We start from the raw sequence: 19,825 nt of genomic DNA on the forward strand, positions 1-19,825 counted from the left end.
GAGGAAAACAAAGAACGTTCGCTACTGCAGTTGTTCACTTCATGTGCTTATGTAATATAAGAATACCAAAAAACAATGGCATCAGGAAAGCTACAGACCTAAAAATGTATCTACTTTGTATGTACATTAAATCCTTTCTAAGCAAACGAGATGTCAGAGAATGGACCTGAAACACAGAGTAGTACTGAAAGCTTGGCATAGCGACATGAATTAGAAAAGGAAAGAGAATTTAAAAAACAGCCAAACACAAAAAAAAAACCACCAATGATTTTTGTTAATGCAGCAAGGCCTACATTCAAATGCCAAACTAGCTGATTTGGAACGGTAACCTGAAGAAACCATACCTTGCGTACAACAGTAAGTCGGGGATGTAGGTTTGCCAGTCCTCCTGGTGGGAGTGTTGAGCAACCGGTGGTGAATTGGAGAAAAGCCTTTCTTTCATCTGAAGACATACCACACAGAACTCTCACAAATCGAAGGAATCCAGGGCTTAAAATAAATTAAAATGATCAGTTACGATAACGTTCTATGACAGATGTTCTGCTACCCTCCCCAATTTTTTCTTCAGACATGAATATCAGCATCTTTAGCAGTGCCTAAGTAGTCACTGCAAGATTCCAGTTTCTGTTCAGTAGTCAGTTAAGAATAAAACATCATAAATCATAAAAAAACTTTTTTACTCTTCCTGCTGAATACTACAAGGAAAACTGCAGGAGATTAATAACCAATTCTCCATACTTATCCTAGAGCATTATTTGGCCATCTTCTGTAGGAACAGCTAGAGAAGACAACAATTCAAATCTATTCTACAAAGAATCTGACTAAGCTTAAAACCTTTCACATACCACCTCTGCAGTATGAATCCACTTCCATTCATATATGAGTTTGTTTCTAATTTGCTGAAGACTTCATGCAAAAAAAAAAAAAAAAGAAAAAAAAAGTAACAGACTACAACAGATCTTCAGAGAATTCTCTGGATCCCACCACTTTTATCTGTGTCAGCCCAAAAAACAAGGACCAGAGGGCATGTATGAAGAAAGTATTACTTTCTGCAACATGCCCTCAGGTATCAGGCACTGCATTTCAGCTGTATCTTTGTATGCAGGGCAGGCTGCACTCAGCATCTCTGGCTTATACTAACATAGTTTCACACCTTGTTTCTATGTTACAGCTACTAAAAAAGATGAATAGCCAAAAACAAACAAACCACTAAGACCACCTCCCAGTAGCCAATCAGTGTATATTCTGACTGCACAGTACTTTTTGTTTCAACTACACTTGAAGAGGAAGAAATAAGAAATAAATGACAAATATCAACTATAGCCAACTGAAGTTGTAGCCACCAACAACAAAGACAGAAGTAAAAATTCTCAAGTGATACATTTTAATAGTGTGTATAAGTAAGCTGCTCCTATACTTCCACAAGTTTGACACTTAAATATTTTCTTTTTTATTTATTCTCATCATGAAAACACCAAGTGCCTTCTAATCTGTCTGTTGTGACACAATTATTTCATATAGGTTAAGGCAATTAGTTGCTCTTCAATCGCTGCCAATTCCCATTTTGCATCTTTACTTAAGGAACATTCTAGGTATTTTGTCAACCATGCATCTAAGTGATTTTTAAATCACTTTGAACTGGAGTACCTGTCCCGTGTATATCCCAGTTTAGGTTCTGTATAATTGATGATATCCTCTGCTGCCCAGGAAGGCGACTGATTTCCACAAAGAATCATCTGAACTTCTTCATGGCTGAAAGAACTCAGCTTCTCCATTGGGAAGACTCTATTGAAGCCATCTTTAATATATACAAGTTTTTGTTATGAACACACACCAAAAGAATGTTTAACGAAATTGCATCAGCACTTCACTTGTATTTCAATCAAGTAAACATCTACCACAACATTTTCTAAATTAACAAAACTGAATCTCTCCAAGGCTTGTAACGGTATACCTAATGCAAAGTGTTATGAAACAAATCTCTTATTTACCTGCTACATCCTCAAGTGTTTGTTTCTGAAAGCCATTCTACACCACTAATCCAAACCAAGACACCCTGAACATCACTAAGTCCACTTAAATATATATTCTGCCATAATTCAAATTACCTCTGAATGCCTCCATCTGTTTCTGTATACCAGTATGCATACAGAAGTCAAACATGAGATCCACATACTCCTCTGCATTATCCATTGTTACAGTCTGTAAAAACAATATATAAATACTCTGAGAATTCACAGTGCATTAGAATTACTGCTGAGATTTCTGAAAGTTGGTTGATTCCTTACCTCATCTTCACCACCTGGCTTGAGATCTACAGCTGTAAATCCATACACTTTGGATGACGGGCAAAACTGAAAATTTAAACTTCAAGACAGAAAAATTGTTAGTTGCTAACTGGAAACAAGTTTGCTATTACTTTTGTAAATACTCAAGATTAATGAACCCTCCCTTCTCCTCCATTTCAAAATACTGTGGATCATTTTGTATATACCTAAACAGTGGTACCACAATATAAAACTACGATTAATAATGGACTTTGCAAGTAATAGTTATTTCCTGTCTACAGTATGCATGTGTATTTGCTCACTACTTACTTGGTTTTGCTATAAAAAAATTCTTGCAGTTCTCTTTGAACTATCAGCGTCAAAACAACTTGAGCAGCTTAATTTAGTTTATGATCTCAAAGAGAATCATTTACATTAATTTCCAATACTAATAGTTATAGAGACACTTAACACACTTCGGCCCTTCAGGTGGTACTTGTGTTTGTTCTCACTCTCTCTTTCGTTACACTTAAGTTAACAAGACCATAAGCAATTACCGAACCCTAACTATATAACTCCTGTGGCAGAAGATGACTTTTATGAATAACTCACACTGTTGTTTGAAAAGAAATATTTTAGAACTATAAAAGATGACATCCTGACTCAAATTCACGCAGGTATGAGTAGTTTTGTATCTTCCAGCACTGCACTGATGTCTACTAATACATATCCACATTTCAGAAAAGCTCAAAGTGTTCTCTTTAAAAGCTCTTCAAAAAGTTTAATAAATTTTAATATTTGTCATAACAAATGGATTGAATTCACATTTTTGTAAAGGTCTTAGCAAGTATTTAGGTGTTCCTACAGTCACTGCGGCATCATGGTCCAGCCACATTTAAGTTAAAACATTAAAAAAAGCCTGAACAGGTAAGAAGGAAAATCCCTAAAACAAGAAGGAACTAGAATCTAGTTATAGACAGCAAAATAGATTTTGCTGTATCTCTAATGATTGCACCTTCCCCCTCACAACGATACTATTTAAAACAAAGAAATCTCAGTTCTTATTAGATGTGGTAATGCTCATCTCTAATACAATACTGTTTGTTTACTTATAAATATGAAAATTCTTACCCCAAATCCTCTATGCTAAGCGGCGGCCCAGAACCTGATGGATTCTTCAGCATTAATTCCTGTAGTTTTGTATTTTTTTCATCTTCTGACAGGCTCTTGTTGCTTAAAATTTGACGCCTTTTAATTGCAAGGTCCTTAATTTCTTTTAGAAACCTTGCTCTATGTGGATTTATTAATTCAAAATCTTCCCATGTTAGAATTCCATTAAACCAGGCAGGAGGTTTAGGCTTTGGTGGATCAAGAATAAATTCTGATTTGGAGTCTTCTTCCAGACTTCCTACTGACAGTGAATCATGCCCTTCTTCCGTAGAAGCCTCTGACTGACTTTCAGTACAGTGCAAGTCCCTGTCACTCCGTGATTCATATATCAACTTACTCATATTGCTTTTAATGTCTCCCATACACATGAGTTTAAAAAAAGGCTTAGAAATAGGTAAATCCACAAGTCTATTGTCTTGAATGCATTTAGCCAAGAAAATTCCAAGGAAATGAAAGAGTTTGGTTATCCTTTCAAGTTCATCACTATCTTGTGGGAATGGTGCTGTGAAGAGTCCACATGATCGCTGTACATAGTAACCAGGGGGTTTTAATCCACCACCAATATCAACCTGATTTAAGAGACAGAAAATAAACATTAATATTAAAAATTCATAAAAAATAACATTGATAAAGGTGAATTTAATCATATGACTGTGCTAGTTAACTTGCCATTACTGTACTTTCGTGTTATAAAGAAAAAAATGAGAAGGAGCTATGGAACACTGTGGTCATTCCTGATGATAATGAGTGGCTGCTCACTGATCAAATGCTCTTTCCTTCCTGGCTATCTAGCTCATTTTTCTCTTACATAAGTTTTGAACACTTAGAATTTAACATGCAAACAGAAACGGACCTGACGAGACTCATCATCTGGAAAATCGTCATCACAAAGCCAAGCTCCCAAATCTGTCCTCTGAAATTCTGCTGCTACCAATGCATAAAACTCCAAGGTAGGACCCAGGCCCGTTCCTTCCTCCCCTAAAAACTCAACCTATAAAAAACATAAAGGAATATTAACAATAAAAGAAATTTCTAGTGGAATGTTCAGTGTTGGTTATGCAACAGGATATTCCTTATCCTGGCCAGCGCATTAGAAATGGCTAAGCTCACTCTACTAGGCAGATATGCTTTACCTCTAGAACGGATTTTCTGTCTGCATGAATCTGCATGACATTTTCTGCCCATTCCATCAGCGATTCACCTCGTGGAACTTTCACCCTTTCATGCTTCAGGCGTCCCACTCTGAATTCTCCTGGATCATCACGTCGCACTGTGCTTGTGGTTCTTGTTCTTTCAACAGTGGCTTCGCGTCTGTTTTGTAGCCACACAATCGCTCTAGAAAAAAAACCCCACAAAAAAAGTTATTTCAAACTTGAAAGTATCCACAATTAAAAAGTTACTTGTTAAGTACTAATCACCTTTTTCAGAATTATCCAAAATGCAGAAGTATGGGCTGCTTTATATTTTATGAATTTAGCAAGCTAAATAATTTTATATTACTATGAAGGGTCAGACAATGTCTAATATAACAAATAGCAACAACAAAAACATTTAATATATATTTGAACAGTGGAATGAACAGAGGGCATCGTACTTGATATCACACACACAGAAAACCCTACAGTTTCTTTCTAATGGTAGCTGGTCATTACAGGTTGCACTATACTGCAGAACAGTTGTACATGAGCCCATTAATACTGACCAAGTTTTACAGCACAATTTACTTGCTTACATAATAATCAGAGAAGCATTAAACCAAAGCTTAAGTGCAGTCATTCACATATAAAATGACATTAAGTTATAATAATTAGAGTAATAATAACATAATGAAACTCTTACCTATATAGTTATGGGCAAGAGTACAAAAGAAAAAAGTTTACTTAAAAAAAAAAAAATTCCAACATATTAGTAGTGTTACAGGAATTATACGGGTCCTTTGTTCCTCCATAGCTCCTAAAGACCCATATCAATTAAGCAAGAACAACTGCCTCTAATAACAATACTTATATGAAGGCAAAGTTCAAAATTCTTGTATGGATTTTCATCTATGCAGCTATCTACAAATCTACCATCTGTTGGTTGTTTTGTTTGACATTTGCCCAGAGGTGGTGAACACCCTGTCCCAGGAGACTAGACTAGACCTGACTTTGTAGGTGTCCCTGCTCACTGCAGTGGAGCTGGACAAGATGACCTTTAAAGGTCCCTTCTAACTCAAACATTTCTACAATTTCTCTGCTAAACAAAAACAAGAACAAAAGTTATGTGCTTTGGTTTATATTTTCAAAAATAATTTAATTCACAGTTATTTTAAGAAAGCTTTTTTATTTTTGTTTTTTAGTTCATTATGCAATGAACTGCAGCCCAATTGAATTACTACTTGGTATAACTATCTACAGGAACCCAGCCACGTCTTCAGATAACATGCTGAAGAATTAAATTTCTTCAAATTCAGGAGAATATCAGACAAAAGATAAGCCACTCGTCATAAACTTCTAACACAATGAATAAGAAATATTAGAAGTGTCCCAAAGTTCCAAAGCTTCCCAGCATCCTCCCATTTTTCCCTGCTACCTGCCTAAAATGCTTAAAATCTGGAAAGCCAAGTTTATCTTGTTAGGATGAGGTTTTTTTTTGTGAGTTACTAATTCAAAAAGCTATTCTGAAAAATAAATAAAATAAAAGAAATCTGAGAGGTGGAGATTTTTTTTTTTCTTCCACTTGTTTGTTTACCTTGATGCTCCAAATGCTGTGCAGGTAAAGTATAACTGTCTAGTTTCAAATGGAATTAAGAAAGGACACTTGCTTGTTAGCTGCTCACACCAGTCTGGCAAAGCTCCACTTGCTAGTGCCAAGGGTTCCTGTAGTTTAATGGAAGAAACAAAAACAGAAAGTATTTCTATTACTAGGCTCAGGTTGTTCCAGTTCCAGCAAGTTTGTAACTAATGAACAGACATCTAATATACACAAGATAAAACAAGAATAGTTTTCACCTATTCTTGAGCAAGTTCCTTGTTTCTTAGCAAACTTTTTTTTTTTTTTTTTTTTTTCTTCTTTCTTAAATGCCACTAACAAGATGTTCCCTGAGTTTCTGGGGTTTGAGTGGACACAGGATGCTTTGGTGCATACACTAAGATCTGTACTAAATCCTCGGGATACCTACTGGTCAAAGTATTGTGGGGAAATCACAGTACGTAATTATCAAGATAACTATTTCTGAATTTTGCTCAAAAGTGGTCAAATACTTACTCAATTCTGGAAGACACTACAAAAAATTCAGTGGTAGTAGAGATGATCCATACTGAAATATTACTATAGTCTCTTCTAAAATACAAACGTAACAAAGACTGCCAGAATTATTTTATTACTACAAAGATATTTTGGTGCCTAAACACCCTTTATAAGACCATGAAAAACAAACATTCTTCAATAATTAGGTTGACTTAACTGTAACTAAAGAACCTCAAAAAACAAACAAGTAGAAGAACTAAGTGAATTTAGAACCTTCATTTTCTTTAATAAAGATTAAAAAAATATGTAGTCCTACTGAGGCATAATTCCATATTCCCAAATATTACCTGGGATGGTGAGGGTGGAAGATAAGACATCAAATAACCCCCCCTGCAAATCCTCTCCTGCCCTACAAATGGAGACTGGAGATTCCAGGATTGCAGCAATACTGTCAAGACAACCTATGCTCAGTTACCACATATTATAATACTCCTGCTCCTAATTGTGACTTTCAATTTAAAATAACTTCAAGTTTTTGCTAATGGATGAAGAACTACTCTAGCAAAAACAAAAAACTTGCAATTCTGATTTTCAGGAAGAAGTTTGATGTCTATAGAGTTAATTTGGGAAACCTGTCAAAGCAACTATTTGGAAGCACGTCATTAGGTTTCTTCATTATTTTGCAATGAAATCCACCAGCTCACTAGAACAAATACAGAAGTTTGACTTAGTCATACTAAGTTGACTAAATGTCAACCAAGATAGTTCAGAGAGTATCTAATATAAACAAAACATTTACAATAAGCTGATAAGCACTTTCTTCCACCTTCCAGAGGATTTCACAGTTGGTTAGACATAAACTAAACCACCATTTTATATATATCGAGGCCTGTGTTGGGGATCATAACTGCTATCACTTCAAAACAACTGTCTCAATTGGGATGAAAAAAAATTTATGCTTTCTAACCATAACAACCGTAACGTTCATTGCTATGTTTCTGTTCAGACAAGCCTGCTACTGCAGAATTTACTCATCCAAAATAAAAGAAAATAAATTTTGTATGAAACAATTCAAAAGGCAAGACAGCAAAAAAGCTAATACATTCAAACATTTTAAGTAAGAAAGAGTTTTACCTCGATCTGCTGCAGAATTTTTGTAGTAATTTTTTTGCTTGTGAATTCATCTGGTGGAAAGTTAAACTGAGGATGCTCATCTCCTTCTGAAATTAAGAGAAAAAAATTCATTTATTTTGTGTTCACTAAAACATTTGAGCAACTTTGCTTTATAACTCACATACCTTCTTGAGAAGTTCGCGCTGTGTAAGGGTCACTAGCAACTATATACAAAATGCGAAGTAACTGCAAAACATCTTCCACTCCACAGGAGTTCTGCCCACTGCCAGCTTTGGCTTGAGGTTGCTCTTTTGCCAAACTAAGGATATCAGAATTCTGAAGAGTAGAAATGGCCCCCTGGCTTAATCCAGATTTTGATCCATGTTCACAAAAATCCTAAGGGGAAAAAAACAATAATTAAAAAATGTTATGAATGAAAACTGCTATTACCATCCTTATGCTCGTGTACTCCAAGGTAATGATTTGAAAAATCAGAATGGTTAGTGTTTAACTTGAACATTTAGTTCAATTGTTGATAATTCAAATCACGGTCCAAACACACTTTAACACATCTATATTTAACAGAAGACCAAAAAAAAAAAAGCAAAACACAAACTTGCTATTGGCCTGTGAATATTCAAAACAAAGCACACAGCCATACATGAATAAAAAGATTGGATGCAGACATATACCTTGTATGCAGCTATGAGCTGGGAACAATTTCTGTTTTTCCTAATACTTTTATTAGTGCCGGTTAATTTCCAGTGGCGCAGGAAAGCTGAATCTGCATTCTTCTGCAGGTAGGTTATCAAGTCATTCTTTGGTAATTCATCAGTGCCAAGGTACTGCTCCACATGCTCTACTGACCAGCAACCCTACAACAGGAACCACCAAGTGTTGGTTTTTCCTGATTGTAAAGTCTTAAAGATTTCACCATGCATTATATATTTGAAAAGAACATGCATGAACAAATATACTCACAAATCCTCTAGCTAATTGAAAACTGTTAGTTTTTTTAATGTAGCATTTCATAAACTGCAATAAGACTTACTTTGCTGATGTTTAAACAGCCACAACAACATAAACAAAGGCAGGGAAGTCTTACCATTTTTCCACTTTCTTTTTCTTTATCAGAATCCTTCATTTCTCTGTACATGATTCTAGATATTAAAACAATGAATTAGTACTCCATACTCACAAGCATGTCCTCAAAATTGTGAAATTACACACTGAGTTATTAGACACAATGATACTTAAATAGCATAATAAAAAAAAAACTTCACTTCCTAGAACATCCAAAGCTCTTAAACTAGTACAAGCATTAATTTTCACAGTGTGAATAAATTAAAAGCTCTGCAAGATAGCTACATTTCTTTAAGTCAAGTCTGAGTACACAAGCCACTTTATTGTTCAAATTTCCCAACATGGCTTTAGGATCTTCATTACATGAGCTCAATGAAGCCTGAAATTTCAGGGTAGTTTACTGTGTATGTATAAATTTAGGAAACTTGCACATTTACAAATATTTCTACTATTTTTAGTTTTTTTTTTTTAAATACAAAACACTACTTTTGACACAAGGCACCACAGACAATAGTTGTGACACAAACACTGAAAAAATATTCAAAGTTAAAAAACTGCAACAACCATATTGCTGTTGCTTTCATATGCATTAATTTTCCAATTAGATAGAAATTATATTGGTATGATAAATGAGACATGCACAATTACAGTTTTAGAATTCCTATTATCATAAATCAAGTAAAGACAAGTTAGGATAGAGAGAATAGCTGAATTTGGAATGGACTCCATTTGTACTGTTGTACATGCTCTCAAGCCCTTTAAGCCTTCTAAGTATCTCAGATGCCCTTTGCTATAACTTGCTCTGGGTCCACATCTCTCATAGGCTCTCAGGAGCTTAGAAGTCTCTCACTAGCACTGAGGGGAAATATTTCTTTCTTCACACTGGTGCCAGTGTTCTTCCTAGCAAAGCCCAGGATGCTGATGACTTTTCTTTGCTGTAAGGGTGCATAGCTAGCTCATGTTCAACTTTATCTCTACCTGAACACTCATGCCCTTTTCTCCAAGCTACTTTCCAGTGAGATGGCTCCCAGTCAGCAGCAGTGCTGCATCCTAACCTATTGCCCTTCACATCCCTCCCATTTTTTTTTTTTTAATTATTTTTGAAGTAGTCATAGCACTACCTTCAAAACTGATATGAACATCTGAACAAAAAATGTAAGGAAAAAAAATCTAACTCTAGCATTGCTTCTTACAGAGGAGGGAGAGATCTTAACATTGTTTTACTTCTGTCTCGTAATCAGTCACACAGTGTTCTCTTCGCAGAATAACAAATTTGTGAGCTTACGTGTATGTTGGCTCCCAAATACGTCTAAGTTTGTCAGATTTCACATTGCCATTACAGGAAAGCTGTAACAATTTCTGTACGTAGTAAAATATTGTGGATCGAAAATTTGTTAGTGGCAGTTCTACTTCTCGAGTTGTTCCAAGACCTGAAACTTTCAATGTAAGTGCTAAGCGTGGTGAAGGCATACACTCAACCTCTTCCAAGAGTTCTGAATGAGGTGTACCTGCAAAAGAAAAATCATTTGACATGATGTTAACATAAAATACATAAAACATGATGAGCTGGCTTAAATATTAGTAAAGTAGTTTAATAAGGAACTGTAAAGATTTCCTGCATGCAGGCCAGCAAGTTTAGCAAGTACTGAATTAAAACTACGAGCTATTACTAAGTGCCATAATTATACCACTTCTCTATGTGAGTAAAGTTACAATCTGTTTTTGAAATCCATATTGATTCTTACACATCAGTAATATTCTCTTTAACATAATTATAGGACATGAATTATTTATTTACATGGTAACTTCCTTTTGTATTGACTCTTCAGTTCACCAAAATCAACAATGGTTCATTTCCACATAAGCCCAAAAACATGCACTCCTTTCTGTAATGAACACTGACTATGCCTACAGAGCTGAAGAAGAATGAACTAAGGAACAAGCCTATGCTATGCTGCTTGTCATACAGACTGCTCAGTGACTGCTAATTTTTCCATCACTTAGGCTTTGGAATGCTTCAGCAAGACCTCTCCAATCAAAGCTACTCTAGGCAGCTCAATACAGAGATTATTCCCTGTAGGTTGACTGAGACATAGCGAGAGACCTAACGCTAATGTGAGTTAGATTCAAGACTGTGACTATTTTCCACGGTGCTTAATTTACTTCTTTCTCAGTGCTTGCACATGCAGAAGCAAATGAAGCTCACATTCAAACAATAAAAAGCCACACAGACACAAAAGCATGTTGTACTGGCTAATAGTGATAGGATCCCCGGAGCCCAAAGGGCCTTATAAAGCCTGATTACATATCACAAAATACACCTTGTCAACATACCCGGTGGAGGGATTTCTAAATCAGTTGTTTGCTGAACATTTGTTCGACCAGGTCTTGGATCAAAAGCAGGAACCAGAGCAGAAAATTGCCGTTTCAATACATAATCATCATCCCATGTTCTTCTACGACCCCCTTTGGTCTCATACTCCTCTTCTTCCTAAAATAAAGGAAGTAAAAAGGAATTGTAATAATAAAAATTCTGTAACAGAGATACTTTCATCAAAAACATAAAAGTTAGTCACGGAATGCAGCAGTAACAAAGATGACAAAAGATAAAAAAAAAAAAAAGAAGTAACACTGTTAAGTGCCAGCTATTTAATTGGTCAAGCAGGAATCAAAAGAACTAAGCAAAACCACCAACATATAGAAACTTGCACTGATAGGCTAAATTTAGAATAGGTAACTTCACAATTTCTCGAAAGAATGAAAATTTTTGTCAAGCATCAAAATGACATAGGAAAATTTACCATCATGTAGGTCAGCAAATTTGGTGTAAACGTTTTGTGTATTGCACAAACTTTGGCGTATCAAAGACTCAAATCAATACTGTCAAAATAAATGCATTAACTTTTCTGAATACAGTAGGGTTTTTTGTAAATATATAAATACATTGCTCTATAATATGCATGCATTTTATCCATTGATGAAATCATATACCAAAGTACTGTAACTATTATGGCAGGAAGAAATCTGATTTTCAACAAGCCTTTGCAAATATTAACTACTTATGACCTTTCTAAAACAAGCCTTTAATCTGTTCAGCTATTCACTGAGAAGAATGACGTAGTATATGAAAGAGAACCCAAGAAAGGAAAATTTTCATTTGCAGATCTGGTTCTTGGAATCTTAAACGAAGTCTAACTTATCATTTCTACTTCTCCCCATGAAAAAATACCAACTTAATTTAAACAACTCTGCAAAGTGATCGACAATTATGCTTACAATTTCAGCATATTAAGAAGTGGAAGTTTCTGTAGTTTCATAAATATTTACGTTTGTGCAGCAAGTATTAAACTAACATTAGTGAAGGCCTATATTTTTCCTCTTTCAGTACTCATTCAGATCAACTTCAATGGTGATAGAAGACCAAGCATTCATCATAACACAGCATAACTAAATAAAGCACCAGAATTCATTATAATATAGGCAAGATCTGTGAGACTAATTTCCTGCTTTTCTTATTCTTTCTAGATATTCCACCTACCAGACTTAATTATTAAAATTTGCTTCACAGAGGCCTACAGGTAAACACATACTCAAACTGCATCACTAAAAAAAAACAACACAGGAGCCCATCCACAAAGTTACACCATTTCATCAGCCAGTGAAATGGTGATCTATCACTTCTGCTGTCAACTTGTTTCGAGGATGCTTTTTAAGATGTCAGTTCTGACCTACAACATCTCAGAGTGTGCTGATGTTCAAAAACATTTTTCTCTTGAAGAAATGTTGAAGGTGGTACAATTCATCAAATTTGCACAGGAAGGGGACTGCCCACTTCGCTATCCTTTCCAACAAGGCCTCACAATTTTACTGTACCCATGCAAATGCGTAAGAAAACAGCTTTTGTTCATACTCAGGATATACACAAGAACAGGAAAAAGGCACAATGAACTGCCTTCTGGAAGAGGTATTCTGTTTGCAGTGCTAGAGAAGTATAAGCTGATTTTATCTCTGGCATTTCATTTAGAGCCTTAATGGATTGGTACTCATAATCAAAGAGTCAAAGAATGGCAGAGGCTGGAAGGGACCTCTGACTCCTGCTGGATGAGCAGGGTCACCCAGTACAGGTGGCCCAAGATCATGTGTATCTGAGGTCTCTGAAGAAACGTAAGGAGGTAGACTTCACTACTTCTCCAGGCAATGTGTCAGTGCTCAGTCAGCTACACAGTAAAGAAAGAGATTCTTAAGCAATTCTCCAATTTAGTAGTCCTAAAACTTAATGCATATATTTTAATTAGAATCAGAATGATTGGAGTTGAAAGGGATGCTAAAGAGTATCTAGCTAAGACTCCATTTACCAAAAATATCTAGATTTTTAATGCATCTGTTAGCATAGATAAGGTAGATAACTGCACTTTACCATAACTTCCTCATATTCTTGATCTTCTTGGTTGTCGTCTTCATTTTCATCATCTTCTTCATCTGGTTCAGGTAGATCCTCATCATCATCTAACTCTGCCAACAGAGTACTAGCTCGACAGCTATCCAGAAAATCTATAACATATATATTTATATATTTATTTGCAAAATAATAATAATAATAAAAAAATCTCTTAAAGACAAATTATGAAAATGTAAAAACTTCAACATTGAGAAGACTGAAAAAACAATTCTCACAAACAAAAAGAGAGAATTAAACCACAGCTGATATAGTATATCTAAAAAATGAAGCCTATAATATAGTGTAATTAAGAATAACCAGAAATTGCTGTTTTTCATTTGCTTTTATCAGACATGTTATAATTCCATTCATTTTAAATTATGAATACTGTAAAAATTAGTACACCAGTTTATTTTGTCTGATTCTGTATTTTGTTTTAAAAGCAGGTTAATGACATAATTTCCACAACGAATATGTGGTTACATCTCAAATTATACTGGAAGGGACATTTTAAGAGCAATATTTTTGAAGATTTAGTTGTTACTGAATTTCTGTAACTAAAAGCTGAAGCTAATACAAAGATCAATTTCACCCACCTAGTACTAACACTTAAAAACCAGGATTTCCCCCAGATAAACAAAAAAAAGAAAAGAAATTCACAGTGATCCAAGACAAACTATGATAGGGAAATACTGCATTTTTCTATATACAAATAAACGGTCCAAATACCCTTTGAATTGTTGTTAAGTCCCCAACAGAAACTCCAGTGTAACTTCTGAAAATAATTGCTCAGTTGTTTCTATTTTAAGACTTGTAGCCTGATCAAAATATTGACACTTAAAAGAATAAATGGAGATGGTATATGTAGATATCTTACCCAATTCCAAGTGGCTCAATTCCAATGCCCTGCTAATCTGGCGCTAATTTGAACAGCCAGAACAGACTTCATGATAAGCAACAAAAAACACAATTTCTAATTGCTTATTTAACCAAGTTTTTACACAATTTGTGTCTCTTCTTCCAATAATCTCTCTCAATCCAATGAGCTTCGCATTAGAAATACTTTCCTGCATCTAGTTCAAGTTTTTCTTGACTTCATCAACTTAATTCCTCGATTTTATCATTCAGCCTAGTAAACTACAATCCTCTTTCACATAATTCATATCCTACAAACAACTTCCATCCGAATGCCTGAATTTAGCATATAAATTCCATACGACTTTGAATTTTGTTCCTCAAATCACAATTCTATTCTTTGCATCAATTTCATTTCTGTGTTCTTTCCAATTTCTTGCAATTTCTATGGACTGGAGACACTTGGTACTTCATACACAATTTTTAGTGTACAGCATGTCTAACAGTTGGATATTTTTCAGTGAATACTAGAATGTACGAGCATGTAGCATGTTAAATGAGAAAAAACACTGTGATTTTAAGTAGAGGCTTACATGCATACTGCATTAAAAACCAAAACATTTGATTAAGATAAAGTGCCCAAAATAAACCATACTATAAATAATCATCACTTTGATACAGAAATTACTGAATTAATGACCTGAAATCATAAGTAATACAATGCTAACAAAGTACTCAAGTACTGCTTTACAAAACTAGCACATGAATAACTCAACTTCCAAATACTAAACACAAAAAAATACAATCATAACGATGGGAAGAATGGAAAAATCATTAATGGGAAGTCTGTTTACATTCATTTAAAAATGAAACTTACCATATAAAGAATATTCTGCCTCCTGCCCTGTATCGCTCTCACTAGATGTTGATGTTAGGCTAGTAGTTAGAGTATTACTAAGCGACTGACCAACAGATAAAACTGTAGTTGCTGTAGCTACATTGCTGCTGCTAGTAACACTGGATGTAGACATGGTCACTGTTGATGTGGTACCAGTTGTAGTCAGATTAGGAAAACTTTGGGCACCCATAAGAGGAGACGCTATAGATAAAGATATGGTAAGATAAAATAAATGATTTGATGACTTGAAGAGCACAATTTACAAGCATGAGTCCTGTGTTGAAAAATATATTTTGGACTGAAAAATTATCTGATGTGGTATTTTACAATTAAGAATAACAGACTTAGTGGGAAGAGATTCCCAGTGCAGAAGTGCATGCTACAATGCAGATGCTCATATCTGAGCATATTCTCTTGTGTACAGATTCTCTTGTGTTAAAACAAATAAAATTATTAAATAAATCCCCAAATCCCCACTGTAAATCTGAAATTACATGAACATAAGAAAAGTATTCCTGAAATCTGTTACTCCAATATATTGGTTAAAGCCTTACATCTTATTTAAACATCTAACATCAATGAAATTATACAAAGAAAAGAATTTAACTAGATACAAATGAATTAAGAACAGAACATATGACAAATGCGAAACCTTTTTTGCATTTTCCTTTACATTCTTAAAGCAACTCTGACTTGTTATCTTTCACATAATTCTTAGTGCATATATTCATGATGAACTAGCAGTACTGTGAGAAACAGAATTTAGTAATTCATGTTGGATGATTCATATTAAACAAGCAACAACTAATAAGTTAGCTTACTGCACATTCAAATATAACATAGTAAATGCATTTTAGGTTAACGATTAAAACAAAATTCTATTCACCATAAACTCAATAGAAAGAATTTCAGATACTGTACAGATCTGAAACAGTAGAAATTAATCTTATGCATAATTATGTATTTATACACCAATCTTAAGAACATTTTCTTGCATTCTTATCTGCAAACACAGATGGTGAATCACATGTTTGCATATGAAAATCTGAGGGGTCATCTATACTTAAACTTAATGTGTACTTTTTTTCTGCCTTTTTTTTTTAAAATTTATCAAATATGAGTTCTACAGTTTCAAAAGTAAACATTTTTGTTATTGCAACTTATCTAAACTGAAGTGTTGCTAATAACTAAAACTAAAATAAAAGTATAATTTCAGACTACCGATGTTCGCAAAGATTACTACTGTTGAAAGACAGTACAGTGCAAGCCAGAACTCTTCCCTCAAGAGCATTTGATAGCTTTTCGATAAAAACAAACATCATATTTTTGTTGTTTTGTCAAATACTGTTGTAAGAACACAAATATGTAAATAAAATTTAAAAATGCAAACTAAAATCAGCAAAGGCAGGTATTGCACTTGATTTTTTTTGTTCTATATGTGGGCAGAAAGGAGCAAAATTTAGATTTAGTAAGTTATCAAACCATATACACATCTGTGTAAACAAGAAAGCATGGAATGTTTTTTTTCATTGATGTTAAGAACTTGACAGTCATTTGCTCAGTATACACATCTTTCATCCATTGTAATTAATAACAGTAAATTCCCTGCTCTTATAAGCAAGAGAAACTTAAGAAGCCACCGTCAATATTTCATTTGCTAGGATCTCAAGAACAAGAAGAAGTTGACTACCATTTAACTCCTGACAAATGTCAATGTTTCCAAATGCAATTACTACAGCAAATCCAAAGAGATTTAAATCACAAATCATGATTTGTAACACATTTGAATTTGCTCATCTGATTTTTAACCTGAGCTTTTTACAAAGCACCAATATAACTTTGGTGAGATTGCTCAAATTTAGAATCTAATCTTTGTGGGACACAAGTTCTGATTTACAGTTTCTATTTGTAGATAATTCCTACATGAAGGGTAGTTTAAAAGTTTTGATTTATTTTAATGTTAAGAATACTGAAAAAAAACAAACAAACAAACCAACCCCAAACTGTACTTACTTCCAACTTTAACATGGTCATTATACCAAACATGCTTGAAATCTGACCAATATGCTATTAATCACATAACTATTTCAGAATTAGAGGCACTGAGTATCTGCCTAAAATAACTGACAATCTGACTTGTTTTTTTTTTTTTTTTTTTTTTTTTTGCTATTTACATGTTTAATGCAGGCAACAAGTCTTTTTCTCTCCCAGTATCATAATATAAATGTATAGATGCATTTTAAAATCCTCCCTCAAGTTAAAAAAAAACAACAAAAAAAAAAACCAACACCCACTATCAACATTTTAAAAACCACTAAAAGAAAATAACACAGAAATTTTAGGAAAGCATAAAATCTTGACCAGGAAATACAGAGTGCTTTCTTGTGGTTAGGTAATTTTACTTCTCCTAACTCATCTAACTCTCCTAACTCACGAAACACTGAACATCATACCTAACATAAAAACTGGTTAAATAGCATCTCAGATGGGAGTGTTCTTAAAATTCAGAAGAGTGAACTCATAATAAATTTATAGTTTATCTGCTAATATGTTAATCCCACATATAATCTGAGTCAGAACATGAAAAAGTTGAAGCGTGTACATAATCCTATTTAAAATGACATTAACTACATATATCTGTAAAATTAACATGCCTAAGAGATTTGCTAAATCTAAGGCTTCATGACAAGGCATTTTTTAGACGACATGGACAGTATTAATGAACAGTAGATGACCAGCGTACTTCATAACAGGGAATTACAACAATTTCATCACTTTTTCTTTCTACTCTGCTCTTCATTCCTGAGTTTAGACAAATAACTGGAAATGAATTTGAAATGAAAGAATTTTAAATGAAACATGAAAAACCTGCATTTGCTCAGGTTAGTGATAAAAATCAAATAACAGAAACAGGAAGAGAGAATTTGAATATACAAATTCTACAGAACAGATGGGACAGAAAGAATATCCCACATGAGCTATCACTGCCACTCTTTTTGTTCTTCATCATGAAATAAACTTCAAATTCCAATTATTTTACATTTGATGATACCACAGTGCAATCTGATATCAAGGGGCCACAGAACACTCTCCCATTACCTACAACCTTGTGAGCTCTTCCTCAGTTCTGCAAACTCGCGCAAGAACAAGGCTGCTCTCTATGTATTTCTATTAGGCCAACACAATTCAAATTCCTTCACAGAAAACAAAAGAAACAACAAAAACTTAAAATACAAAAGTAAATATTTCTTACTTACTTGCAGTACTCATGACATTTCTTCCCAGAGTATTAGTATTGTTATCACTGCTACTTCGGCTTAAATTCATGTTGTTTGTGGCATTGGTACGCGCTATGTTTGCCACTCTTCGTACAAAAGACTCCAGGCTCGAAGTTTCTCGAGATGATAAATTAGGAACGCTTGCACTAGAGCTCATTGGTGCCCCAGCAGCCAATAGAGAGCTAACTGAAAGTCTGTTACTTGCTGAGGAGCTTAGAGGTCGTTGGGATGCTGCTTCTTTATTAGTCAGTTCAGAAACTGAACTAACATCAGGAGAGCTTACACTAACAATTCCCATGGAGATAGCACTGGACTCCCCAGGAGTACGTATCGAATTATCAGGACCTAACTTTCTTTCTGTATTTTCATTTCCCATGTCCGCTGTTAAGGTGCTGGTGCTTGCACTGGAAGATGACCCTACTTCAGCCTGAGGTACATTATCAGCGGAAGACAGAACAACAATTGGTTCATGGACGTCAGTGCCTGAAACTATATTTTGCTCCATTACACTTTCTGATCTCCGCTCCATTTTGGTCGAACCCAAGCTGATGTCGCTGCTACTGGCCACGCTACACACAGAACTGCTGCTTCCTTTTCTACTTGAGGAGCCTGCAGCAGCAGTCGTCTTGTCTGGACAGTTGTTTTTCACCAAGCTGCTCCATGACTGCGTTGTGCCTGAAACAGTGGATGAAACAGGTTTGGGTGATGCCGCTGAATCAGGGTCGTACCCTGGTGCAAGCTTGAGGTCAAACTTTCCTTCTGCGCCCATACGGTAAGAGTTAGAGCCACCAGCATCCCAGGTGACATCAATCCAGCCTGGAAAGGGACAGGAGTTTGTGAGATCCAGCAGAAAGCAGACAGGAGCGTCAGACAGTAGCTCCACAATGTGGGATCAGCTCCTCTCATAAGGGCTACACATCTGAATTGATAAAATTACTGAATAACCCTTAAAGCCAATTAAAAAGGAAGAATAGTTATGCAATTTGGCAATGTATTGTGAAAATTAAGGCAGCAAGCATGATCAGCTTCTATCTTCAGGATCCCAGAATCCAGCCAAAAGCAAAGTTCGCTTCAGGAATGAACCTGACCTACTAGGATCTCTCAAATTTTTCTTATTAGATTCTCTAACATCAGAAAAAATATCAGTAACTTGATTAATATCTGGTAAGAATCTGTAATTGCTGTATGAATAGTTTATGTTTTTCTTTGTTCAATACTTGATATACGAGCATTTTATTAAATTGGCTACTTTCAGATTTGATACTTTTTTCCCCATATAGTGAACGCAGGAGTTTAATGATACAACAGCTTTTTGGCTCAATAATTTAGAAACTCAGGCATTTCTTACTCACAGGAAAAGTCTCAGAGCAGATAAGGACTGCTTATTTCAGGCTTGCAAGAGGAATTCTTTTCAGAGAGTTAAAACATTATACTGGGATCAAAACAGCACTAAAAAGAGATGCTGTTCCTCTTTAACTCCTTCATTAAATGTTGT

The 19,825-nt window shown here is 34.9% G+C and overlaps 1 protein-coding gene across 9 annotated transcripts in view; it reads right to left on the minus strand.

The window, feature by feature from the left end:
- The window catches only part of HECTD1 (HECT domain E3 ubiquitin protein ligase 1), a 56,984-nt gene that overhangs the window by 953 nt on the left and 36,206 nt on the right, over positions 1 to 19,825 (minus strand). For 6 of the 9 annotated variants that reach the window (XM_085225155.1, XM_085225152.1, XM_085225154.1 and 3 more), the window contains 17 exons: positions 18,310 to 19,146; positions 15,032 to 15,253; positions 13,279 to 13,412; positions 11,196 to 11,352; positions 10,147 to 10,369; positions 8,884 to 8,938; positions 8,471 to 8,653; positions 7,964 to 8,174; positions 7,800 to 7,885; positions 6,168 to 6,295; positions 4,571 to 4,772; positions 4,291 to 4,428; positions 3,399 to 4,006; positions 2,289 to 2,367; positions 2,109 to 2,202; positions 1,648 to 1,798; positions 345 to 489 (listed from right to left, as the gene is read on the minus strand). In XM_085225155.1, the coding sequence (XP_085081281.1) occupies positions 345 to 489; positions 1,648 to 1,798; positions 2,109 to 2,202; positions 2,289 to 2,367; positions 3,399 to 4,006; positions 4,291 to 4,428; positions 4,571 to 4,772; positions 6,168 to 6,295; positions 7,800 to 7,885; positions 7,964 to 8,174; positions 8,471 to 8,653; positions 8,884 to 8,938; positions 10,147 to 10,369; positions 11,196 to 11,352; positions 13,279 to 13,412; positions 15,032 to 15,253; positions 18,310 to 19,146 (3,653 nt within the window). The remainder of the gene's footprint in view (positions 1 to 344; positions 490 to 1,647; positions 1,799 to 2,108; positions 2,203 to 2,288; positions 2,368 to 3,398; positions 4,007 to 4,290; positions 4,429 to 4,570; positions 4,773 to 6,167; positions 6,296 to 7,799; positions 7,886 to 7,963; positions 8,175 to 8,470; positions 8,654 to 8,883; positions 8,939 to 10,146; positions 10,370 to 11,195; positions 11,353 to 13,278; positions 13,413 to 15,031; positions 15,254 to 18,309; positions 19,147 to 19,825) is intronic. The other 3 variants (XM_085225156.1, XM_085225158.1, XM_085225157.1) reach the window with 3 other exon arrangements.

This window comes from Meleagris gallopavo, chromosome 5, assembly GCF_905368555.1.
Source record: "Meleagris gallopavo chromosome 5, MGAL_WU_HG_1.1, whole genome shotgun sequence".
In the NCBI taxonomy this organism is placed as follows: Eukaryota; Metazoa; Chordata; class Aves; order Galliformes; family Phasianidae; genus Meleagris; species Meleagris gallopavo.